This window comes from Telopea speciosissima, chromosome 2 (genome assembly GCF_018873765.1).
Source record: "Telopea speciosissima isolate NSW1024214 ecotype Mountain lineage chromosome 2, Tspe_v1, whole genome shotgun sequence".
Taxonomy (NCBI): Eukaryota; Viridiplantae; Streptophyta; class Magnoliopsida; order Proteales; family Proteaceae; genus Telopea; species Telopea speciosissima.
This window is the reverse complement of record NC_057917.1, coordinates 7,216,836-7,243,932: the sequence shown is the minus strand read 5'-3', so window position 1 is coordinate 7,243,932 and position 27,097 is coordinate 7,216,836. Positions and strand designations below refer to the sequence as shown.

Below are 27,097 nucleotides of genomic sequence, written 5' to 3'. Positions count from 1 at the left end.
AGTAGAAATGGCAAAGTAGGAAGGGTTCATCCCAGTCCCATCTAGTGCCATTTCTATGGGTTTTACAAGGAAATTTCAATTTTGCAGAACCTGCAAATACCAGCTCCATTACCATTAAAACTGGTACAAATCCTATATAGTTTTATGGGAGAATGTTCTCTATGCCACAGCGCAGGCTGCGCCCAGGCACATGGATCTGGCACTAGGGGGGTAGAGTGGTCATTGTGCCTATCCCCATGTGCCTGGGTGCAGCCTACGCTGCAGTGCTTCGGCACAGAGAACAGCGCCCCATAGTTTTTTGAGGCAATGCAGAGACAAGTTCTTTCTTCCAGTTTCAGGTTGAGTTTGATTTATGAGGTGCTTGCCTGCTTGGTTTTGGATGCCACCACGTCTTGTTAAGGCTCTTAGCCGGCTAAAAGTTGATTGAGCATAAGTGGAATTTTTTTTCCACCAGAGGCAAAGAATACATTATTGAGTCATGGGAGGGCGTCTTGTGCATTGGATTTACAATTTGGATCCTTTGCTGCCACCTGTCCGTGCTGTCGGCGTGCAGCCTCACACAGGCAGGGTGTGGACTTTACCTAGGTAGGGTGCTCGGGCAGTGGATAGGGTGATCATTTCGGCCCTACCTGTGTGAGGTTGCATGCCGGCCGCACAGGCAAGCGGCAGAGCAGAGGATTCCGATCCGTGGCCGCACCTGAGCAGAGTGAATTCATTTTTTACAAAAACCTTGTCTCGGACTCTCAATGCACCGGTATAGAGGTTTTTTTTTTTCTCGTTTTGTCTAGGAATCAATTTATCTTAACCAAAGTGTGTACCCACCACGTTCATTCAACCTAGTTTTCAGACAACTAGTGTAGGAAGAGTGTTTTGAGATCTCATACGCAAGTCAATTTCTCTGGCCAAAAAGCAAGCCGCTAGGCACTCAAGCACCCATAGACATGAAAGTGCTACTTATCCCAATGCCTCTTTAATTTCCTCATCTGTAGGCATATTAGATAATAAAATATTTTCTGCTTAACAAGCAGTTTTACCTAAAAGCTAGGGTTCACAACCGTCCCTTCATTCACGATATCTGTATCGGCCTAAGTCCAAATCAAAACGCCATTTTCTCATTTGAAAAATCATATTTGTATCATATTGATCAATCCACATCAATTAGGTATCAATATTGGTCACGACTGATACTAATACAAATCAACTGACACAACAGATCAAATATCTATTTCTAAAACCATATTTGTTTAGTATCAATATTAATCATGTTTGATACCGATATTTACCAACCAATACGATACCGATAACTTGGGGTTGTGAGGCTTTATAATTGAGGTTTGGCCCTTTTGTTTGGGGGGGGAGGGGAGAGGATATCAACAGCAACAAGCCTCTGTTCCATTTTGTTCGGATCCTAAAAATTATTTCATATTTGTTTGGTTTTATTCAAAGAGGGGGACGCTGGACGTAATGACAAAAATAAGACATAAAACAGTGACGGTAATGTACAAAAAGATGTTTCTACATTTTTGAAGAAGCAACCTTTTAGCTATTTAGTTAATAATCGGAAAGCTTTTTAAATTGGGAGATGCTTGCAAAAAAAAACCTAATTTCAAAAGAAAGAAACTTGAGGAACCGAGAAAATATATTTTCTCTCTTTTTTTTATCTTTAATTATATTTTATCACACTTTCTTTTTTAAGTTGAATTCTTGTTGGAAATAATTATCTAAATCACACATGATATTATATATAAATAAAGTGATCGATTACTTATCTAAATTGTAAAGGAACCGAGATTGATGATGAAAATCTCAAGCACTATATAAAGCGTCACAATTTTGAAAAACCAGAAAGAAACTTGAGGAATTGATAGACTGAGTCATGCCCAATAGTCGATCTCCTTAAAACTATAGATGGATCCTATAGTGCAAATTAGGTTTTTACGAATCAGTCTCTAAAATAAAATAGCTCATCAAAATAAGGCTATCTAGTAATGATGTACTTCACTTACTTCACAATCAAGGGTACGGAGAGTTGTGCTCAATTGGATATAAACGAGAGAGAGAGAGATTGTGATTGATTTGAAATTTGTTATTAAAGAAATGGATTAAAAATCCTCTTATAAATAGGAGAACAAGAAAAATCAACATATTTACCAAAAAAAAAAGAAAAAGCGAAATCAACAAGGGGAGAGAGATTGTGATTGATTTGAAATTTGTTATTAAAGAAATGGGTTAAACATCCTCTTTATAAATAGGAGAAGAAGAGAAACCAACGAGTGTCTCCAAAAGACATGTCCATAACACCAGAGTTTTTTCTAATAAGACATATTTGTTGCTCATTTTAAACATATCTTTCAATAGGCACATTCATTGGTCATTTAGGTATCAATTTGAAAAAAACATAATGTTCTAATATTTGAAATCATATATTTGCACTCCCCTCTCTAGCACTCCTCCCCCTGCCCTCTGTCTCTCCCTCTCGCTCTCCCCTCCCCTACCCACCCTCCCTTGCTCCTCTCTCTCTCGTTGCTGCTCTGCCCTCACCTCCCCTACCCCTATCCAAAGCTCGAGCAAGTTGTATCGACTCCATCTCCAACACATCACACCATGTCTAAGCTTCTACAAGCCCATTGAACCTGGACAGCTCCGATTAAACTCTAAAAGCATTATCACCCTTCAAATCCACAAACAAAGTAAAGTGCCTCTGTTGCAGAATGTGAAACCCTAAATCAGCAATGGAGAAATGACACCGGAAAACCAGAAACCCAAATCGGTATTCGTGGTTTACTGGGCTGGTAGGAACTTTCTTTTCATTTGCATGGTTTCCGGTATTTGTGTGTGTAATATCACCCTAACGTAAATCATGTGTAGAAGACGGAAAAGGGGTTTGTTCGTACTGTGCAAAACCTGCAAGAGGATTTATTCACTGGCTAGGGTTTTAGGAATCAGTATCATCTCGGTAGATCCATATCAATATTGCCCAACACCGATACTAATACCTGGCTGATACTGGATTGGTGATACAGTACGGACTAGGGTTGCGACTCTGTTGGGTTGGGCCGGGCTTTATAGAACCCTAGCCCAACCATGAGTCCCCTTAGCTGGGCCCAGGCCCAACCCGACCCTGACTCAGGGCCTGAAAACTCCAACCTTGACCCGCAATAACCTCGTCAAGTTTAAGGTATCCTTATCAAATAGTAGTGTAATCACAACATATATGATCAAATGAAGGAGGTAGTGATGCCAACAAGAGAAGTGTCTTGTCCTTCTCTTTGATCTTCACATCAAGAGCAAACATTTCCGTCAATATCCTGTTGAACTCATCCAAGTGCACCTCAAACTTCTTTCCCTCTAACAACTAAAGACCAAATAACTGTTTCTTTAAAAATAATCGATTTGTCAATGACCTAGACTTGTACCTGGATATGCCAACCCAATGACCTCATGAAGAGTGTTATCCGTAAGATATGACTGGATCATACTATTTGATAAATCTCTCAACTCTTGCCACTTATCATCCCTCATCTTCTTGAGTTTTTCTGATTTTTTTATGAATCTTGATTGTCTCCTCTCGCGTAAGAATATTCTTCACCCGTTGTTGTCATAAGGTGAAATCATTATGGCCATTGAAGCTTTCAATGGAGAAATTTAAATCTTCACCACCATCCTATTTACTTGACATGGGTCCTCCGTACGTGCCATCAACCTAAACAAACTGTATTACTATTGATTTCTATACGAATCCACAAGATATATACCAACAGAATGTAATCTATCTGTTCTGTCACTTGCATTCAATCTGGAACATCAAAAAACCTTAGAAACTAGCTCGGCAAAACTAGGTTTTCTAGACCATACTAGCTCGGCAAAGTGTGGCCAATCCCCTCTCAATTACAAATACAGACTCAATTACAATTATGTGTAACATAATGAATTTTATATTTGATGTGATTTCATTGATTCAACCTCAGAATATTTCATTTGATATAGACTGTTTTTATACATAAGTTTTGAGAAATCCCAAGTGGGATTCTCGATCAGCTTCACTCCTACCTTACATAGCACTGTGAAATTATAGAAACCTACACAGATAGAAGATTGAGGAAAGGAAATTAGATGAACCGAAGAATACAAGACATACACAAACGGAACCCAACTCCTTCAAAAATGAGAGTTAGGATTCCAAGTGGAATATAGAAATGCATGGGACCCTCACCAGGTACTACTCATAACTAACCACCGTGCTCTGCCTGCCTTCACTTCTCTTTCCCGGCCCACTCAATCAAACATCTGAAAACAACCCCTACTATATATATATATTTGTAGTTTGGCTTTTTCATGAGACAGCGATACGGATTCCGGAGGCTTAGCGCCATTTCTTTCTTCGTCCTTCACTGCACTTTTAATTTCCGCTCCAAGCCACAGAGAGAGAGGTTGGGCCTTTGGGTGGGCAGGACGCAGGCAAAGTGAGCGGCACCGTTCCTTCTTGACATGGCTTTCTCTTGGATCGTGATCGTCTACGATGCGCTGCCCATAGCGGTCATAGCGGTAGGGGTAAGGCGAACATTACCCAAAACGATGTGTCTAGGCTGCTATGGGCATCGTGCCGTAGAGAATCTGAATTGTTCTGTCTTTTCTACTATTCCTAGGGGCCCTACTTGTCACGTGAAGATTGGGTGCATGGTGGCTCTATGTAAATCCTCCAATCCCCTCTCCACCAATTATCTTCTACCTCCCATGTGGGACTTGTGGCTCCACCTCATCTCCCCTCCTGCATTCTCTCATTCTCTCTTTCACACACAAACCTAATATAAATCCACTCTCGATGGATTATTTGTATCATACTTGCACACATCATCTTAACTTCTCGTTGCTTCCTTTTTCTTCCTTCCTCTCTATCTCTCTCTCTTTTAGGAGTTCCATTCTGTTTTCTTTGTTAGATCCAATTCTTCTGGTTCTTATTTTATCCAAAGAAGTGTTCTTTGTGTGAGTGAGAGATATTTAATAGGAAGTCGAAGATCAAGATCATGGGGGACTCCGCTGCTTCATATATCCACACGGTAACAGTCACCTTATAAGATCTCTTAGTTCATTCTTTCCTTTAAAACTTAAAAAAAAAAATAATAATAATAATAATAATTTATGTACTTTATTCTTGGGTTTGATCCTCGTAGTTAAATTGTTTGGTTGGGTTATTGATTTATTGTAGGTGCACCACCTGATCGAGAAATGTCTTCTCTTCCATATGACCAAAGAAGAGTGCATGGAAGCTCTCTCTAAACATGCAAACATACAACCACTCATTACCTCCACTGGTAAGCTTTTCTCTCTCTCTCTCTCTCTCTCTCTCTTGTGAGCTAGCTGGTTAAGGAAGATCAAAGTTAGAAATATAGTAGCTGTTGGGAATAATCTCACATCACTCTGGAACTTTGGATGACTACGTATACTAGTTGATTTCTTCATCTAATAGCTTAAGCTTTTGAATTGGACACTTTAATAGCAACATAGTTTATAAAGGATGTATTATTATTTAATAAGTTTTTTTTTATTATTATTATTATGTAACTTTTTTGAATGGACCTCAATGAAAATAGTATGGAAGGAGCTAGAGAAAGAGAACAAGGAATTCTTCGAGGAGTACGCGAGAAAGAGAGGAGACCGCATGTCCGAACAGGAGACAAGTCAAAAGATCCACAACATACTGTCTGATTGTTCGACCGCAAGAGATTCCGATAATTAAGCCCTCTTTGTTTCCTTTCTTTCTTTCTTTCTATCCATTCCAAGAAGATTGGATATGAATAAGTGATGATGGGTCATGGCTGGCTTTCAGTGAAAGCAGGGGTAAGGTTGTGTATAATATGAGTTATGACATTCCACGTAGTGACGGGAGCCTCGTGCACTGAGTACACCCTTATTGGTCATGGCTACCTCATTCATTCCATACTATGCGTATCCATCAAAACCAGATCATCATGGTATACTCTACTTTCTACTTTGTACAGTTTGTACTGAATCCAATGTTAAAAGAGTTAATTAATCAATATAAGTGAATCTCTCTCTCGAACTTAACTCCTCTCAGGTTTCCTGCCCGGTCAGATTCGTAGGTTCCTCTCATAGGGGCAGAAATGACGACCTCACACCCTGAACGAACATACTGACCGGGTGGGGTGAGATCCTCATTTCTGCCCTCCCTATGAGAGGAACCTACGAACTTGACCGGGCAGGGTGAGAGGAGAAAATTCTCTCTCTCTCTCTCTCTCTCTCTCTCTCTCTCTCTCTCTCTCTCTCTCTCTCTCTCGTTGTTTAATATGAACCAAAAAGTGTTCCAAGTAATAAATGCGGACCTGCGGGGAGAGCTCAGGTGGGTTCTGTGTCTCTGGAAATTTATCTCCTATAGTTCCTCGGCCAGTCCCTCTAATAACGGGGTGGACCCCACCTGGGCAGTGTGTTCTGGTAAAGATAGGGGTAGGGGTGGTTATTACGCCTCCTTTAAGGGGACTGAGGAACTGAGCCAAGTAGGGGTAGAATGGTCATTGCACCTAGTGTGGGGTCGCCAACCAGCTAAAAAAGCCTAACTTTCATTCTCCAGCGCTATCGCAATCTCAAGCTTTTCCCTAACTCCTCTATGCAGCTTTCTTAGTTAGATGTTCGTCGTAAACATCTCATACGTTCACGTCCAATAAACGCTAACAAATTAAAACATGGGAAAGGATTGGCATTGGGGGTGGACGCAAGAGGGTAATGTGGTCTTTTTAATAAAAGGGATGAAAGACGGAGACACATGCTGGTCACCCACATTTAGTAGAGTTAGCAATTTATGTAACAATCATGATATCATTAAATGTGATAAAATATATCAATTGGGTTTTTATTTATGGAGGTTTTGTTAGGGTTTTGGGTTTAAGCACAAGTGCTTAAAGCAATACACTATGCATATCAAGTTTGGAATAAACTATTTGTTGCCTTTAGCTAGTATTTATAGAAAAGATTAGGGTTTTACGTTAAATGGGTTTTATCCAATGGATCAACCACAATCTAATTCCTTATTCAAGTAACTTTATATTAGAATAAATATTAGGGTTATAGAATATACCCAACAATGTCCTCCTATGTTCTATATGTAGTCAGCACTAAGAATAGATAAACATTGTTCAAACCAAATATTGAATCAAATATTAATTTGGGATTGTTTTAATGACACCTTTAGAAATGTATTTAGACATGTAACATTTTTTTGATTGCTCCTTGTTTATCTCAAAAGTTCTTTAATTAAGTTAAGGGTAGTAGAGAATTTTCACAATTATTTGACAGTGATTTTTCGTTATGTCATTTTTAAGAACTGTTATTTTTTTTTTTAGTACATATATGAAATGAAAAGATAGAAAATGAATGTTATCCTAAAAAGACAAAAAAATAAGATTACAAATTATTTGACATCTAAAGGAATGTCAATAAAAAATCTGAATGTATAGCTATTTCTTGATGTCACCAACATGATGAATTAAGAAGTTGTAACCTTTTTTTGATTGCCCTTGTCCTGTTCCCAAAAGATTTTTAATTTAAAAGTAAAAAAGAATTGTTACCATTATCTCTCATTGTCCCCGATGCTTGTATTTTTTAGTTGACATGTGAAATGATTGGATTTTTACCTTTTATTTTATCTAAAAACAACATTATACTAAAAAAATAAAATAAGAGGAAGGTTCCCCAAGATGCCAATGTGGGAAGGAATCTCATGCTACACCAATGATGGTTCAGAGAACTGTAACATCCACATAAGGCCCACATGAGTCATAATAGGAGAACGGATGGGGCTCCTCTGTGGAGCAGCAGGGCATCTGACCCACATCAGACGGGTAGGAGCACCCGAGCATGCAGTCCATCCAGTGCCCGTGTGTTGGGTTGCGTGTCTGGGTGCTCCTGATCGTCTGATGTGCGCCAGACGCCCTACTGTGCCTTCTAAGTATAATGTCGGTCCCATGACACATTATGTGAGAGTGAATGATAGAAAATATCCAAAATTCAATGACGACTCCTTATGTGAGTGTACGATAGAAAGTGTCCAAAATGCAATGATGACCATTAGTGAAGGAATTCTTCCCTCACCGCAACTCAAGGAAAACTGGGTCCTGTGTAATATCTCAAAAGGTTACTGTTGAGGACTCTAATCCAATATCCCCTCAAGTATGTGAAAGTACAAGAACTTGAAAATTTCGATGTGGGATTTGAACGGTAAATTAGAAGAAAATGGTTGAATACTTTAAGAAAAGATGGATCGATCGATGGACGGGAACAAAGAAAGAGGTTTACATCATACTTCCAACATCCAAAGTACTAAGCATGTGAGATGGTCCATGTGAACTTGCAAGTTCCTTCACATTTCCTATTCGAGTCTTTTTCAGACCCAAGGGAGAAACATTGAAATGATCTTCTAACAAAGAACTTCGAACTAATGATGTTGCCACCATCTAGGGTTGAGTCGTGCCATGGTTATTAATTTGGTGAAGACCTCTCCAAAGATAGCCTACTAAGCATGTAAAATTCTTCCGTGTAGTCATTTATATTTTAATTGTTTTATTAATGAAGGTGGTGAAATTTTTAATATAATATTTGAGAAAATCAAGAGGGATTGAGCTCCTCTCCCGCGCAGGACGATGTCCAGGGCACATCGTCCGGCTGGGGAGGCCTTGATCCACACATCATTGCACTGGGATACGCGCAATGGTGTGGATCGAAACCCCCCAGTCGCACGATGTCCAGTGCACAAGTGCGCTGGAGACGAGTCGGATCCAAAAAAATTCTCATCTAATCTTTCTTTCATATCAGTCCAATTATTAATTTGGTGAGATCTTTCATTTCTTGATTTTGGGGAAATTTCCACCACAAAACCAAGGCATGACTTTGTGGTTAAAAAAACAAAAAAGTCGACTTTTCTCTACTCCGATGATTCTTTCCATTTAAAAAAAAAAAAATAAATAGAAGCGATCCAATTGACATAAGAATCAAGATCAAGTGTATCATCAAAGTATGAAATGTGAACACGAGTACTTATTGGAATATTCAAGTGACGAAGGGCATATCAATGACCGCAATGATGGCTACGACCAAGTTGAAGTAGAGCTCGACACATTAGTTGTCATGTTCGTCATTGAAATTTAGAATTTTGAAAGGGTGCGAGATGGTGGAGATGATGGATCACTTGATGAAGGTAGCCTCTTCAAAATTTCTACCATAACTCTTTTAATTACCTCGTCACAGATAACAACTTCTTCAAGAGATGTTGTGTGAGGTTGCTTTGCTTTTCCACTAGGCATGATGCTCTAGACTTGGAACATGTTCTGATGTCAAGTTGATGTAGGTCGAAAATAAATTTAAAAAAAATAGAAGAATCTTATTGCCAATATAAGAAATCAAGTATAAGACAACAAGGGTCAAAAAAGACCGCTTAACTCAGCATTTCTTGGGGATTCACTCAACCCAAACGTGAGAATCTCTCTCTCTCTCTCTCTCTCTCTCTCTCTCTCTCTCTCTCTCTCTCTATATATATATATATATATATATATATATATATACTATTATATAAGTGCAAGAACTCATGTTTCATGACTACTTTTTCATTTAACTATTTTACCCTTTTTTCTCATTTAAATACCATCTTTTCTTATCTTTTATAATATTTTCTTATTAGTTTGACATCCTTACTTTTTGGGTCAAAATAGGTTAGTTTTTCTCTCCTTGCTCTTTTTGGTTATTTAATTAGTTTACTTTGAGTTTATTCAGTTGCCCTACAATATTAGAAAGTTAGAGACCATAGGAGAGAAAATGATGGGCTGAGGTGAGGGAAAACATAGGCGTGGTAAGGTTGAGATGGTGGTGATAGTTAGAAGCCACTGGACAGAGTGGAGCGGCTGGGATTGGAAATGGCGTGGGATATTGGGTAGCGGCAGGAGGAGAGGGAGCCGTGGGATGGATAAAAGGATGGGCGGGTGGTAGGGAAACAGTGGTGGGTGCGATGGTGTGGGAGGGCGGATGAGGTTTATTGTAGGGTAGGAGAGATCGAGGGGGTAGAGAGATTGGTGGAAAGGAAGATAGGGTTTGTAGGGATGGCTGCATCAGTGTTTAGGGAGATTACTTCATCGAGAACGTTGGGGTCATGTGATGCCATTGCTGATCTGTTGCTAGAGAGAGATGACAAGCTCGATGGAGCTTGGTGATGGCTCTAATACCATATAGATTCAAAGAGAATTCAGGCTCCGGAGAAGGTTCCCATTATTTGAGAAGAGGATTCCCTTCCCAATAAAGTGATATACGATTTACAGCCTCTAGGTGAGATGTCCTGGGATCATGAAGAAAACAACTGACAATGCCCACAGCATAAACAATATCAGGTCTAGTATGAGACAATTAGATCAACCGTCCAACAAGTCTCAGGTACTGTTCTCTATCAACTGGGACACTCATACCATTGTACAACTGATGATTGACCTTAATAGGGGAGTCTGCAGGCTTACACCCTAATATGTCAGTGTCTTGGAGAAGGTCTAGGATTTACTTCCGTTGAGAGATGAAAATACCCTTATCTGATCTTGCATCTTCAATCCAAGAAAATACTGAAGAGATCCCAAATCCTTGGTTTCAAATTTCCCCTACAAATAACCACTTTAAATGGGAGATTTCATCATCATTGTTCTCAATAATCACTATATCATTAACATACACAATCAAGGCGGTGATCCAAGTTCCATCTCTGTTCACAAACAAGATGTGATCGGCCTAACTCTAGAAGGTGAGAGGTTAGAGAATATAGCGGTTGAGAAGGGAACATTAGGGTTTGAGAAAGGAATGGGTGGTAGATATTAAAATATCTAATAAAGGATTTTGGATTTCAGAAGTCTCATAAAAGTTCAATTATGGGCTTGGGCATGAGAGTTACATCGATCTCCATGGGCTTGGGCTCAAATGTTTCACTAACTTGGGCCTTTCCATGGGGGGTTTGGACTTAAATTGAACTCTTGAAATACGTCTTCTTTCATTTCATCTATTTAGGTCCCACTGCATTGCTTGCAGTGTGTGGTTAAGAATAACTCCATTGTCAGCTAACTAGTGTACAAGGATAGCAATTACATATATTCCTTTTGTTTATCTGTCCTTGTACACAATGACGTGATCTGGACTCTTGGTGTAGACTGTAGTATTATATATTCCCTTGCTATGTATGCACTTTTGGCCTTTCCTGAGACGTCTCAGAGGCTTTCTTCTATCTTCACTGCAGCCCAGGGTTTTAAGACAAGGAATCCTGGACAGAACCGATCAATGGCTATTTTAATCCATCGGAATTGGCCTGAAAAATCTTGGAATCGGTCCTTAGAACTAAAAACAAAGAATTTCTAGGGTTTTGAGTGTGAATTGGTTATGTCATATAGGAGACTAAGGTAGTGTTTGGGATGTATTCTTGGAATGCATTTCAAGTCGATTTCGCATTCTCGGATGATAAAAACAGTTTTTTGTTGCCGAAAAATGTGAAATCGACCTAGAATACATTCCAAAAAATACATACCAAACATTACCTTAAAGAGGCTTTATCCTCTCCAGTTCCTTGCCCGGCCCAGTTCCCCAATGCCACTAACAAGGGGGACGCAATAACCACCCAACCATGCCTGAACACTTTGTTATGGTGGATCCACCCTTCCCCCCCCCCCCCCCATGCCCTTATTAGAGGCATTGGGGAACTGGGCCGGGCAGAGAACTGGAGGAGATAATTTTCCCTTTGTTGGGCAGGACACAACGAGAGTGAAGCGCGCCAAGACTTGCTTGTTAGTGTTCTGGTCCTTCTCGACAGGGCCGTCTACATCTCTCTCTCTCTCTCTCTCTCTCTCTCTCTGTTAATAGGAAGTCAACAATCAATTCAAGATCATGGGGGACTCCTCTGCTTCATATATCCACATGGTAACGGTCACCTTATAAGATTGCCTATAATTAATTGTTTGGACAATTCAGATCGTCTACGACGCACCTGCCCGTAGTGGCCTGTGCGGCGTAGATTGGGCCGCACGCACAATGATCACCTTACCCCCCCTTGAGCAAGGCGTTTGGACAGGATAAGGTGATCTTTGTGCACATGGCTCAGTCTGCACCGCTCAGACCACTACGGGCAGTGCACCGTAAAGGGTCTGGATCCTTGTTTGGATGGGTTATTAATTGATTTATTGTAGGTACACCACTTGATCGAGAGGTGTCTTCTCTTCCATATGACCAAAGAAGAGTGCATGGATGCTCTCTCCAAGCATGCAAACATACAACCGGCCATTACCTCCACCGGTAAACCTCCTCTCTCTCTCTCTTCTCTCTCTCTCTCTCTCTCTCTGAGACAAGAGAGAGAGAGAGACGGGGGAGGTTAATGCTCGAGTTAAATGGTTAAAGAAGACCAAAGTTAGAAATATAGTGGTTTATGGGAATAAACTCACGTAGGCTAATTCTGGGACTTTAGATTTTTTCTTTTTTTGGTGAAAAATTCTGGGACTTTAGATGATTTCATATACTAGTTGACAATTAGGCTACTCTATAGCGCGGAGTGCGTTGGTCCGGCACACCACCCGAGCTCGACACATGGCCGAGGTGTGCTTCAGACAGCTCGGATGGTTGCGCACATTTGACGTTGATTGAGCTGAAAATCATTCTCTTCATCGCATGTGCAATATGATCAGATGTGCCAATCCATCTGAGCTGTCCGAAAGGCACCTCGGCCACATGTCGAGCTCAGGTGGGGCCCCATACATTTTCCAGCGCACCCAGCCTTGCAGGGGAGCTGAATCGTACTAGTTGAGCTTCTCTATTTTTTATTTATTTATTTATTTATTTTGGGGTAAGAATTGAGTTTCTCTATGTACTAGCTTAAGTTTTTGGGTTGGACATTTTAATGAATAATTCTCACCTCTAATTTGCGGGCATCTCCAATTCCTCCAATTCCTCTGATAGGGGGGAGTGGACCCCATCTTGGGCAGGGGTAGGATGATCATTCCCAACCCCATGTGAGGAATTGGAGGGGACAATGATTCCATTTTAATAGTAATGATATGGTTTAGGCCGGAGCTTTATCTGTTCCATTTCCTGGGCAGGTCCATTTTCCCAAGTTCCTCTAATAGAAGGTGTGAAAATGACCACCCTACCCCTATCCGAACACACTGCCCGGGTGGGGTTCACCCCCCTCTATTAGAGGAACTTGGGAAAATGAAGCAGAGAGGAAATGGAACAGATAAAAATACGTTTAGGACTGAGTTTCCCTTCAACCACGGTGAATGGGATCCCATTCATCGAGGGGCATGAGAGGACAAGAATGGATATTGAGAGGATATTTTAGAATATATAAAAATCCTAGAAGAGGTTTGTAAACCTTAGGATGGTTGGTGAGCCGTCTTCTGTGGGTAGACGAAATAGATTTGATACATTATTTGATGATTTTTTTATTATTATTATGTAAATTTTTGGATGGACCTCATCGAGGATAGTATGGAAGGAATTGGAGAAAGAGAACAACGAATTCTTTGATGACTACGCGAGAACCGAAGAGAACCGCGTGTCTAAAGAGGAGACGAGCCAAAATATCCACCCCATACTGTCTGATTTCTCCGCCGCAAAAGATTCCTACAAATAAACCCTCTCGATCACTTAATATGGATTGTTTTTTATTTATTTTTGGATAAAAATTAATATGGAATTGATAACTAGATCTTTCTTTCCTTCTTTCTTTCTGTTTTTTCCTTTCTTAGGCTCATGGCTCAATCATCCCTTAATATGTATACATCAATACCTACCAGATGGGTGTATACTTTCCTCTTCCTAGTTCTACTTTGTACGGTTTGTAATGAGTCCATTGTTAGAAGAGTTAATTACTCAATGTGAAAAGGTTGGGCCAGTGTGTCTCTATCTATCTCTTCCCTCCTTGAAATTATCTTTGTCCCTCTTGTATAATGCTTCAACTTGCACCCCCCTTGGTGCCTCCGTTAACTTACCACACACAAACAGTGCACCTATCCCTCTCCCTTAATCAATATAAGAGACTTACAGAGAGAAAAAATGTTGTCTGGTCGCGTGGATCCTACGTTCAGATACATGAATGCGCAAAATTACAGCGTCACACCTCATGAAATAAAAAAATTCACTTTCATGTTGATGCTCATGCACATTGACATGGTCTAGCCCAGTCATCCTAAAAGATACGTCTATTAGGGAGAAGAACCATCCCACTATATATGTTTAAGACCTTCCCCATAAGTGGACGATGTGGGGTTATTGGGGAGGGTAGATTGAGGTCTTTACATTGCAATCTCATTGGCCCTCGCGTTGATGTAAGGGCCACGTGACTAAACACTGATCTCTCTCTCTCTCTCTCTCTCTCTCTCTCTCTCTCTCTCTCTCTCTCTCTCTCTCTAAGTACTAACTCATCATAAAATCATCTGATACATACTATTCACGTGCTTCCATCGAGCAAAGCCCCTAACATTAGTGCTTTAAATCATAGGAGCAGGTTCTTAAGCAAGCACCATGGGGGGGGAGGGGGGGAGAGAAATAGACACTGAGGTGTTGACTTATCTTGCCTCGCAGCCTAGAGAACCTTTCTCCCATTAGTAAAATAATTGAATTGGGTCTGTATTGTTGGAAGGCTTAACCCAAAACCTTAAGATATTAAGTATAAAGAGCAGCATATGAAGGCACCAAAGACTTGAGAACAAGCCAATGTGATCTTATAACTTTATAAATCCCTTCTCAACATTCCCCATCGAGTTGGGATCAACTCGATCCCCGCGTGACATGCCACTTCACATGGATCTCACCGTCCATGAGGGTGAGGATCCTGCGAACCAGAGGTGGGTCCCACACCCCATAGACACTGAGATCCATGTGGGTAGAGAATACAGACTCCTCCCCATCACATGTAACTTCAGCATGCTAGATCTACTCATGGACAAACAACTTAATTATGGAGAATAGTCGAACTCTTTATCATGTTATATAAAATGGGATAGATAACTTACGAAATAACTCTATCCCAAAAACTTAAGTTATTAGATGGAGATACTCCAATGGTATATGACGACCAAGGACCTGAAAAAACCGATGCAGGACCATGCATACGTATGGATCACAACAAAGTGAATATTTTTAAGAAACTGAACCAAATGCCTGAAGCTACTACCACTACTATTACTTCTTCTTCATGTTTCCTTTAATAAAAATTCCATTTCAATAAATAATATAGACATAAAGATTCAAAATTCAAGAAGCAGGTGAAGGACGGGCATGTACATTTTGTTATGTGAAAAGTAAAGATTTAAATTGGAAATCAGGTCGAATTGGAATTGGAATCGGAATCGGTCAAAATTGATTCCAAAAACTCTAAAATTGGCTCCTCGGATCTTATCCCAAAAACTCTAAAGTTTGCCGCCCAATAATGTCTAAAATTGATATCGTTCACGGTTAATTCCGATCCAAATTGGTCGATTTAATTGATCTAATTCAGATTTTTTTTTTTTTTTACCAAAAGCAAGAAAGCACACACACGTTTCGAAATATTTTAGGATGCTTATTGTCACCAAAATGGTGAACTTAAACGTTATAATTTTTTTTTATTGCCCCTTGATCCCAAATGTTCTTGAAGGGCAAAAACTTAGATTATTACTTCACAATAACTCAAACAGGATTTTAGGAAACGGTATCAGCTTGGCCATATCGATCGATCAATAACATTATCGGCTGATACTGATACTAATACCTATTTGATATTGGATCGATGAAATAATACAGAGAGAAGGTAAAATGATCAAAATTACATCGGTATCTATAATTTCGTATCTTTGAGGGCAAAACATCCAATCCGTGATCCAATACCGTGAACTAAATCCATGTATCCGAGTCTGTTCAAACCCAGGCGAAAAAAGCCGTTTATTTTTTATATTTCAAAGATATAACTGACAAAATTCTTTTTTTTTTAATTTTGGCGTAGAATAACTGACAAAATTCTACAACTCTATCTTGGGTCCGCGTCTGAATCCATCTGATATGGAGAAGACAAACTGACAAATCCATGTCAATTTCACAATCCTCTAAGAATGTAAATAGAATTGAATTCAATAGCTGAATCCATCTAATACATCTAATACAGAGAGAGAAGGCAAAAACGCATATCACTTCACATGGGGAATGCCCTTCTTTCACATAATTCATTAGCTAAGCGGGCAAACATATGAACCAGATTGTGCTTGGTTACGGTCAACTCTCAAGACTAGTTAGCGGACCTTTTCTTTATCTGCTCCATTTCCTCGGCAGATTCATTTCTTCAAGTTCTTCTAATAGAATATGTAAAAATGACCATTCTACCCCTACTCAAACACACTTTTTGGGTAAAATCCACCCGCCCCTTTTATTAGAGGAACTTGGAGAAATGGAACAGATAAAAATACCTAGTTAACAATGTTATAAAACCAAAAAATCTGGATCCAGATCGGTCCCAACCGATTGGATCAAAATAGGTCAAAATCAATCTTCGCTTTCTATATAGAATTGGCCTGAATCAAATCAAGGAATCAGGATAGACCATGTGCTATTGGTGGCCGTATTGATTGATCGTATCTTAGATCGGACCATTTTTACCCCAAAAAATGCCAGTACTACCAATTTTTAGATCATTTTACCTCCAACAATGGCAAATCTAATAATTATCACCTCCAATTCCTCCAATAGGGGGAGTGGATCCCACCTTGGACAGCATTTTCAAGCAGGGGTAAGGTGATCATTTTCACCTCCATGTGAGGAATTGGAAGAATTGGAGGGGATAAGGATTCATACACTTTCATTGCTAAAACACGGTCCACGCCAATGTAGGGTTCCACGACTGATTAGCATTCTCTTGCCCTTAAATTATTTATGGATCAAGTTTTCATTAAATCGAGGTGAATGGGAATCACCATGGGACTTCAGGTATGTGTGGGAAGGTATTCAAGTCTATACTGGGAATATATTAAAATCAATATCATAACAGATACTGATGTATATCGGTCAATCTTCTATCCGATCTGTTACGATATGACAATTGGATAGTTAGAAGTCAGAACAGATTGCCCTGGCTAACAGGCTCACATCCAAACGGTCCGACCATCCGGTCCACTGGTCTGCCTTCAGTGAATATACATGCACTGCTCCCTCACTCAGCCAACTTGCCTTCCTGTTAGGGTTTAAAAACCCGGAATCAGGATCTGGATCGGTACGACCAATTCTGATCCAAGCCTGGATTGATCCGGAACAGCCTATCCGATTCTTTAACAAAAAAACCCTGATTCTTGAATATGACAATTCACTCCACAGGACCAAAGCAAGAAAAGTAGCTCTTTCTGCATACAAGCCATATAGCTATACTTCTTGATTATCCACTCTCAAAACTACTTCACAACAGCAATTCTAGTCTTCAGTTATGATATCTCTCCATGTATTCAGTACTACATCTAAATGCAATTAAAGGTACCAGTTCTGTACTAATCTGAAAAATCCACTGAATGTAAAAGATACTACAATGGTTACAGTGATGGCAACACTTTTTCAGGCATAGAATTATCACCCAGCTGCTCATACAATTAAAATGCAAAGGAGATTGGCTGAAGGAAATCAAATTAGAACCTGTCATATAACCGCATAACAAGCATATATTCTCCAGAAGAAGAAGAGAAATTACTAGAGATGCAATTAAGGATAAGTAGATAATTGTTTCTATTAATAGCAGGAGTTATGGCTAATAGATCTTAGGTACACACTTGATAAGAAAAGTGAAACACCTCTCATCCCTTCGGTCCCAAACTATCAGTGATACCACAAATTCAAAGACAAGGAATTAATCTTCATGCATTAACCTTGGGTGCCCATCCTGCAACTACATGTTCCTTTTCAGCCTTGGTCTTCTCAAATGACTCCCGAGAGAAAAGCAACTGTGAATGATCATAAACATCATCGTCACCAAACAAATCAAGACAAGTTTTTCTTAATTTTTCTTTTAACTTTTGTTTTTACCTTTTTTATCCAAGCATCTATAGAAATAGGTACAAATAAAAAGGGATTTCAGAAATTTTGGAACAATATTAAACAAGAACAAATAATTGGTGTATAACTTTAAGATTGGAACAAACAAGATCAACCTAGGATGATGTTACATAGATAATTAAGATAGGATAAATAAAGAGAGGTGTGTCCGGAATGCTGTGTGATCAACGTATTCCTTTAAAACTTAATGGACAATTTTATAAGACAATCATACAACTGGCTATGATGTATGATGCGAAATGTTGTGCGGGTAAAAAACGGTATACAGATAAACTTAGTGTAGCTGAGACGAGGATGTTGAGATGAATGTGTGGTAAAATTAGGAAGGACATAATAAGTAATGTACAAATTAGAGTTTATTAGGAAGTAGCTCCAATACATGATAAGCTGCAAGAAAGTTGTTTGAGGTGGTGTGGTCGTGTACAACGAAGGCCTTTAGATATTCCAACATGGAGGAGTCATTTCATTCAGATTGAAGGAGCTAAAGAAGTCAAAGGTAGACCTAAAATGACTCTGGGAGAAGTGGTGAGGAACGACGTGCATAGCTTGGGCCTTGTAACAAGTATGGCTTGGAATAGAGCTGATTGAAGGGTAAGGATCTATTTAGCCAACCCCATTAAGTTGGGATAAGGCTGAGTTGAGTTGAGTATTAAACAGGAACGATTAAAGGGGATTTCAGAAATTTTGAGATGATGTTCTATCATTAATGTGATCAAAAGTCAACGAGGATATCAAATGAGTATGTGAGCATGCATGTGAGCGTGCATGTCACAAGTCTCACAACATCTGACCCTTCAGAGAACTATTTATCAGTTTGTATCCTAATTCTGACTCTTCAGAGAACTATTTATCAGTTAGTATCCTAATTTCAGCCATTCTGCCTAGGCCTAAAATCAGTGTCAGCCATTATGAGAGCAACTGAACATGCTCGGTTTTCCCATTTCAGAATGATAAATTTTTTATCCTGACAACATATACTTGTTCAAGATGATCTCTTTCACAACTATAAATAGTGTTGTTTTCTTTAACTACCTCAAAACAATTTCGTTAAATGTTATGTCAACGAAAATACATACATGATATCCTAATGGACAATTATATGTTTTACTGTCAATAATTTATTTCAGAGCAATAAATCATAACACAGTATCCACTAGCAGCCCATAAAGAATTTAATTAAATGTAGCAAGACATAACTACTAAAAAAATAGCTTTGCTCGAGAAACTCTAGGACAAGGTTTGGTGCTCATATTTTGAGCTGGCTACTAAAATCAGTATCAGTATCCTGGATTCTGATGAATAGAAGCAACATTCCTGTTAACACTACCAAGTACCAACTGTAGAACAGTTTTCCTTCTTCAATAAGATTGTGGAAATCCATGATTACATAATACTAGTCTTGCAACCATCATTGAGTTTCATCTCAAGCATTTCACCAGTAATACCCTCCCATGGCATAAACTCTTTAACTTCAAAACACTCTACAGTCATGACAAATTTACCTGTTTTTTTAAAGGCTGATTGATCCATCACCCATTAATATAACAGTAAAGTCAGAAGTCACATAACCCTAAGTGTAAATACAGATCCATACTAGATGGATGGTAGGTAGAGATCCATACTGTATGAGGCATAGAGACCGACATAAGGAAAAGGCACACATTAAAATCATCTCATCCCCATAGCAAGCAGAAGAGAGTAAAAAACACTTGACAAGATGAATCAAATCTCTGGAAAGACACATGCTTCCAGCACCAAGCAACCCAGCAATATGACTAGTCACTAGCCTCAATTCAACATACTTTTTTAATCTTTCGACCATGGAAATTTGTGTTCTTTCGCAGCAAGAAAACTACAGATCTCAATTTCACAACCGCCTTTAGTAAGGTAAGCTTTTGCCCCAACTGATTATAATTTAAACTACTGGGGCAAGGAGGCATTGAGGCATGGGTAAAGCTAAGTGCAGATATGGAGTTAGCCAGGGGATTCAAAGCAGGGTGGAATTCCGATGGTTACGCGATAACCCACAAAACAGATGTTGCAGTTAAAGCATCACATTTCAAGGAATCGACACCACAGGAAAAATGGGGCACTTTCCATGATGGAGAAGGTGGCGTTCAAGAGCTGATAGGATAGACAGACTGTCAACAATGGACAAGTTATTTTCCAGAGCCAAGATCATAACAGCCAGACATTGACCAATTAAATCTGTCATTTTTATTTAAATTCTCTAGGTTTCAATTTCACCCCTAGCAGCACAATTCCTCCATCTCACAATTATTGTCTGGGGACTGCCTGTGCAGCACTGGTGAGAGAAAACATGCCCCCTTAGATGGGATGAGCACATGAGTCGAGACTAAATAGTTGTATGTTGAGTCAACTGCCTTTCCTGCCGGAAGAACCTGTGCCTTTACCGTTGGTGCTATTTCAATGGATAATGGCTAAATTTTCACTATTGTCTCTCAAGTAGGAAAGGATTCAGGGATTGTAGGGAAAGCACCTGTTCTGGCTATGCCAGACGTTCAGAAGCTGTTCGAAATCAAATCGAGACAGATGCTTGGACTCATGCTTTTGGAGCCGTTTTATGGCAAGAATCAACAAATCATGTAAGTTCATGTTTCTATCACACCACAAATACCCACTCACCCTCATATAGGGAATTAGGCATAAATAAAAAATAAAAAAAAGTTGCAGCAATTACATACATTCAAGTAGATGCAACTCCACCATCCTATCCAGATAATCAAAAAGTTGCAGCAATTACATTAAATTGAATAACTTAAACTTTAGTCCAACAATGTCTTTCCAAAGCCAAAAGGAGGGTTCGCATTGACTTTCTTGGAAACTTGCAAGCTCTTTTCTGAACACAGAAAGGAAAAAAAAAACTGTGTCCAGAATCCAATCTCCAGAATTTAGTAAGGTATTTTGATATTTTTATTCCTATTTTTTATGTCCAGAAATCTATAATTAATTTTTAACAGGACTGAGTAGCAATTGGGGCTCCTAACTGTCTAACAAACCATACCGAAATTGTTTACTTTGCATGAACTTTCCCATTGGCCTAAATGTCTAACAAGAATTTAACATTTGCAAATAACAAACTATACAAGACAGTAGCAAGAAATAAGTTTCTTATGATTTGCCATCAGATCTTGCATCGTAAATGGTTATATTAGCTTCAACTTCACAAAAGCCATGATAAAATAAGAAGCAAATAATCAATTATTTTCTGCCCTGTAATAAGAGAAAATTTCTGCATACCTTCATGTAGTTTCTAACATGAGTGAAATGTTCCGGGACACTCCACCCTTTGAAATGACCAAGAGCAACCTCCATATGGTACAGTTTAGGTGCCAAGCTTACATCAACAGCAGTAATTTTATCCCCATGAATATACGGCCCCTACAATGGTTAAATTAAAGTACATGAAAATCCCACAGAACCTGATATAGATACTTGAAAACACAATGGTAGAAGTATGCAAGAAACAACGTGAACACGTACATGGGCTTTGAGATGCTCCTCCAAGTCAGTCAGAGCGTTCAGCAATTCCTGTTCGGAGCCATCACTGGGATCCTTGCTCTTCAAAAACTTGAAAAAACAGGGGAAAATTTTCGATCCCCTGCAACCCCAAATGGTGAAAGAGTAACTACCATGATATGCACTAGGATTAAGCAAACAGTGAGACTCAACAGTGAAATTGAAATAAAACCAAACGAGGGCTTTATGGTACTGCCCTGATGAGCTTTTAGTCACATTTCCACTGGACCTTGATTTTGAAACATGAAACTCACCAATTTCTTCAAATTTGAAAAATGGGAAGGAGGGAAAGGGGGGGGGGGGGGGGGAGGGTTTAACAACCACCAGAAGAAAAAATACTGCTCAGCTTCTGCAAACTAAAATTCCCGGCCGAAAGAAAGAAAGAGATTACACTGAAGCAAATTCCGGAGGAGGGGAGAGAGGTGGGTCGGGGAATTTTTCCTCCAAAAGCTGGGTGATGACATCGGAGTCGGGGATCCATTTATCTTCGAATTTGATCAACGGCACTTTCCCTTCTGGGTTCGCCTCCAAGAACCTAATTAATCAAAAAAATACCCACAAAACAACCACAACACCACCGAGACACACAACTTCAAAATCTCAGGAAAATCCGTGGTTCCTCTTGTATGAAAAAAAGAAAACAGATCAGACAATGGATCATGTACCACTGAGGCTTGTCGCTAACATTGATCAAGCGCACCTCATATGGAATTTTCTTCTCCTCCAGAGCTAGAAGAACCCTTTGGCAGAAAGGGCCTGTCTCTCATCACCACCAAGCAACATAATTAATCGATAAACATTACACAAGACTATACAGTAGAGAAGGGAGAAACAAAGCTCATACAAAGTAAGAGTATGAAGAAGAAGAAGAAGAAAACTTACAGTCTCCAAGAATATCGGGAGCACCAGCGGCAGCCTTGCAACAGATTTCCAAAGCCATTGCCAATTCGCAGACGGTTTTGCGGGAAAGAACGTAGAGAGTTGCCGAGTCCAACCCAAACCAATAGCAGTGACTGTTTCTGCTTACTCAGCCACGCTTTGACCTTTTAAAGTGTCCGCTCGACTCTGGAATGTTCGGGCCGTTCCTCATGGAAAGCAATAGTCTCCACTCTCCATATCCAGATTGGCGGTTTCCACTTAGATTGGAATCTTTTTCTTGATTGGATTTTTATAGGGTAGAGTACACGTACCCCTCTATAATGCACCCAATATTCCTCGTACCCCCTTAAGCGACTCAATATTTTACGTATCACCCTTCAATATTCCACGTACCAATCTTGTTTTACACCCCAAATGCTAGATAGGTCCAATCCGTTAAATACCACCGGGTAAATGCCAAAATTTTGACCATTTTACCTTTTGCTCCATTTTTTTAAATCTGAAAAGACTTAATTACCTTCATTTATTTGTTATCCTAAACTAATTGAAAATGATCATTTTACCTTTTGTTTTATTTTTATAAATGAAAAGACCTAATTGCCCTCATTTATATATTATCCTAACCTAATTTGAAAAGACTATTTTACCCCTAAATACTTGTTTCTAAAACCCCAAAATGCCCTCATCTTCTCCAAATCATCATCTTCGTTTACATACCCACCACCACCACCACTGCCACCTAACTCGACAATCGATAATCGCCGCTGCCTACGTCGCTGCTGCCGCCGTGAACTGAAGGGAACCCTTTTTTTAATAAAATCTGGAACCCTGCAAGCTTGCTTCTCCTCGATCCGACACTTGCAACAACCGATCACTGAGACGAAAAACACCTTTGCTGAGAAGATGAATGGAGACCCACGTTCGATTGTAGAAATTTCAAGTAACAGCGACTGAGGATTATTACAGACATATTAATACTTAAAATAAAAAAAGGGTGAAGAATATGAGAGAAGGGAGAAGATGGGACGATGGAGTTCTGGTTATGGGATTGGGGTAATCAAAGAGAAAATAAAAAAGGTTTCCGATGTTGGATTTGGGTTTGGTTGAGTGGAAAGAGAAAAGAGATGGGTGGGGTTTGATATGGAATAAAAACTAGAAAATAGGAATTAAAGATAAAGAAGTGGGTTCAGTGGAGATTAGAAGAGGGATTTCATCTCTCGGAGATGGGTTTTTAGACGGAGAAGGGAGAATAGGGTATTGGAGATTGGGGTTTAAAGATGGGAAAACAAAAAACAAATGGATTTGATAGGTCTCAGAAATGCGATGGAGATGGTAAGAAAAGAAATCAAAATAAAAGAAGCAGAAGTGGAGAAGAAGAAGACGATGTCGAACGAGAGTCTTCTACCCCGGCACAGGGAAGCTTCGAGCTTTCTCGTCTCAGTGCTCCTTTTTTCTTTTACTCCCTCACTCTGCTGCTCTCTGTTTCGCTCATGTGTCTTAGAACCCAAAGCCAATGGTGGGTGGCAGTGGTGGGGGTGGCGGTGGCGGTGGTGGTGGTGGGTATGTAAAAGAAGATGATGATTTGGGGAAGATGAGGGCATTTTGGGGTTTTTAGGAACAAGTATCTAGGGGTAAAATAGTCTTTTCAAATTAGGTTAGGGTAATACATAAATGAGGGTAATTAGGTCTTTTCATTTATAAAAATAAAACAAAGGGTAAAATGATCATTTTCAATTAGTTTAGGGCAACAAATAAGTGAAGGTAATTAAGTCTTTTCAGATTTAAGAAAATGGAGCAAAGGGTAAAATGGTCAAAATTTTGGCATCTAACGGTGGTATTAACCGGATTGCACCTATCTGGCATTTGGGGTGTAAAGCAGGGGTGATACGTGGAATATTGAAGGGTGGTACGTGGAATATTGAGCCGCTTAGGGGGGTACGAGGAATATTGGGTGCATTATAGGGAGGTACGTATACTTTATCCATTTTTATATTATGGGTAGAATACATCCCTTCCCCTGTACTTTGTGCTAATTACATATTTTTCCCCTCTAAGGCTCTTAGTAGTCGGATCAGGATCGTCTCCCGGGAGCCCAGCGCCCAGGGGGCATCCAGCGGTTCAGCTGTGCTGCACATATCTCGACGCATGCCTAGGAATGTGTAAAGCACAGTCCAACGACTAGATGCACCCTGGGCACGCTTGGCTCCCTAGAGACTAGCTAAATTAGATTTTTCAGACTCGCGATTCTCCAAGCTACTGTTATAAAGAACTGTCATTGAACGAACAAAGGTAAAATCTTTTGTTACTATATTTTAGATAATCGAGATTTTAAACTTGGGAAAAAGAACTCCCATGAGTATCTCTCTCTTCCCCATCGAGAGTGCTAGCATAGTGCAATTTTAGCTCCAAGAGCCTATTTAGACCTGGTTGTTTGTTTGTTTTTTTGCATGGGTGTATAAAGTGGGATAATTAGCAGAATAGATTCTCGTAGTCTTTCTCCTCCCTAACAACTTTGACATCGTCTCTTTCATGGTTTTTCTATATGGAAAATGTATAAAGTGGGATAATTAGCAGAATAGATTCTCGTAGTCTTTCTCCTCCCTAACAACTTTGACATCGTCTCTTTCATGGTTTTTCTATATGGAAAAAAGTACTCTGTCCAGGAGTGTGGCCTACGCCAGCACTCTCACAAGTCTATGTTAGAGAAACTGGATTCAAAAGGAAGAGGACAGAAAGATGACCTGAGTCGAACGAGGTCGTTCTGTCCTTAAGATAGTATTTGCACCCTCCTATTCCTGCAAAGGGTTGGAGCAAACCTGCCTCCCAAGATAAATCAGGCTAAAACAGATTACTGGTTGCACGTGCGAAGTGCAAAATGCGTCATCAAAGCGCCACATTGCTCCTCACGCACGCGCACGCGTACGTGTACGTGCTTGGACCGTCACCGTCCTCACTCGCAAGTGCACCGTACAATTCTTTCCAAACATAACATATGACAATAGCACACAATCATATATAAACCAAAGGAAATATTTCTCCATAACCGATGTGGGACTAAATTCCACATCTATTATCTGGAAAAATTCCAACAGTCTCTCTCTCTTCATGATATGAAAAAACACCTCGCCCTTTGTTTTGAGGGGGAGAAACATAGACCCAATGAAGTGTTGGCGTAGGCTACACTTCCAGACAAAAAACTACTTCCTTATATTTATAAAAAAAATTTTATCTCCTATTAGTATAACTTTTCTACTCTAGCATTGTAGGTACCATCCAAATTATAATCTTTCTAGTCTCGGAAATAATCAAAAAGGAAAAGATATTCGCTACGCCAAGACATATTGGGATTGAATTAAAACCGAACCAAGCTGTTTACATCAAAACCGTGAAACCGTTTAATAAATGATTCGGTTTTGGTTTTAAAATGAAAAATTTACACATACCACCCCTGAGGTTTGATGAAAAGATATTTTCACCCCTTAGTTTTGGAAAATTCTGTGTACCCCTTAAGATTTGCAAATGGTAACAAATAAGCCCTTTCCGTCAGTTCATGACTAACACTGTTAAAAATTAGACTTGACCTGACGGAATTGCCCTTCTAAGAAAAAAACAAAAAAAAAAAAAAAAAAAACCAAAATCTGCAACTCATCTTCCCCAAAGATGGATTCAACATGGTCCTGGAAATTTTTTTGCCCAGATTAAGTTTGGGGCCTTCAATCCAGAAAAAGAGGGAGCGGAGCGAAGATGAAGACGACGAAGGGAGGGAAGGGAAACTCATGAACCCTACCGTCGCTACCGAGTAGTATTGAATTAATTCTTCAGGTCTTGAAAATTGTAGTAAAACTGAAACCATTTCTGGGCTTGCAGGGTTCGTTGATCCTCTGAAGGTGTGTTGTGGGTGCCATGTGTGGTGTGGGATGAAGGGAAACGTCAATGGTAGCGAGGTCCAGGACGGAGACTATTGCGGATACCAGCAGAACACCTTTACAACCTACGGAGACTTGAGGAGCGCCGTTCCCGTCTCCGATAGGAAAGATGTGGTTGTTTGCCCTAAACCTCGGCGACTTTGTGGCTTCAACCATGTCGTTCACGACCCTAGGCCTTTGAGATGGCAGTTAAGGTAAATTTCACAACTCCTCTAAACGTCTTCCATCGCTGATTCACTAAAACCATCCCAAAAGTCTAACTTTCTTTCCTCCATGTTCTTGTCTGAGCAGCAGTCATCAAGCGGAGCTCTGCGATTCCAAGGGAGGGTCGGAACTTCTTGATCTTATCCTCACAAAGGTATGCTTGCCTCTCTTCTCCTTGTACTCTTTTTAATTGATTGTCACTAACTCCTAGATCTGACGCTTAACCCTTAAATTTCTGGTTCTTACAGGGTGTGTATGGTGCTGAACAGTCGTCGTCCACCACTCAGTTGGCCTCGTCGCCCCCTTTTTTCAATGGATCACCGCCGAGCAGGGCTACCAACCCATTAATCCAAGATGCCCGTCTTGTAAAAAAAACCATCAAGCTACATAATCTAGGACGGCGTTCACTACTCTCTCGCGAGCAGCAAACCAGAGGATTGCAGACGATATCCTCTTTGGTGGACTGA

General features: G+C 39.9%; 4 protein-coding genes across 4 annotated transcripts; 3 read left to right on the top strand and 1 right to left on the bottom strand.

Moving 5' to 3' along the window:
• Positions 1-4,973: 4,973 nt before the first annotated feature.
• LOC122652455 lies at positions 4,974-5,745 on the top strand. Its single transcript, XM_043846197.1, has 3 exons — positions 4,974-5,057; positions 5,207-5,312; positions 5,592-5,745. Exons 1-3 carry the CDS (start codon positions 5,025-5,027, stop codon positions 5,735-5,737), a joined length of 285 nt encoding a protein of 94 aa, XP_043702132.1. The 5' UTR covers positions 4,974-5,024; the 3' UTR covers positions 5,738-5,745.
• A 6,116-nt stretch (positions 5,746-11,861) lies between these two features.
• Positions 11,862-13,648, top strand: LOC122650394. The gene is made up of 3 exons (XM_043843812.1): positions 11,862-11,943; positions 12,210-12,315; positions 13,503-13,648. The coding sequence occupies exons 1-3, from the start codon at positions 11,911-11,913 to the stop codon at positions 13,646-13,648; spliced, it is 285 nt and encodes a 94-aa protein (XP_043699747.1). The 5' UTR covers positions 11,862-11,910.
• A 4,077-nt stretch (positions 13,649-17,725) lies between these two features.
• LOC122652929 (glutathione S-transferase DHAR2-like) lies at positions 17,726-22,578 on the bottom strand. Its single transcript, XM_043846813.1, has 6 exons — positions 22,504-22,578; positions 22,287-22,377; positions 22,013-22,156; positions 21,586-21,703; positions 21,343-21,483; positions 17,726-17,969 (listed from the first exon to the last, which is right to left on the bottom strand). The coding sequence occupies exons 1-6, from the start codon at positions 22,559-22,561 to the stop codon at positions 17,883-17,885; spliced, it is 639 nt and encodes a 212-aa protein (XP_043702748.1). The 5' UTR covers positions 22,562-22,578; the 3' UTR covers positions 17,726-17,882.
• Positions 22,579-26,417: 3,839 nt separating this feature from the next.
• Positions 26,418-27,097, top strand: LOC122650393. Its single transcript, XM_043843811.1, has 3 exons — positions 26,418-26,620; positions 26,718-26,784; positions 26,879-27,097. Exons 1-3 carry the CDS (start codon positions 26,418-26,420, stop codon positions 27,095-27,097), a joined length of 489 nt encoding a protein of 162 aa, XP_043699746.1.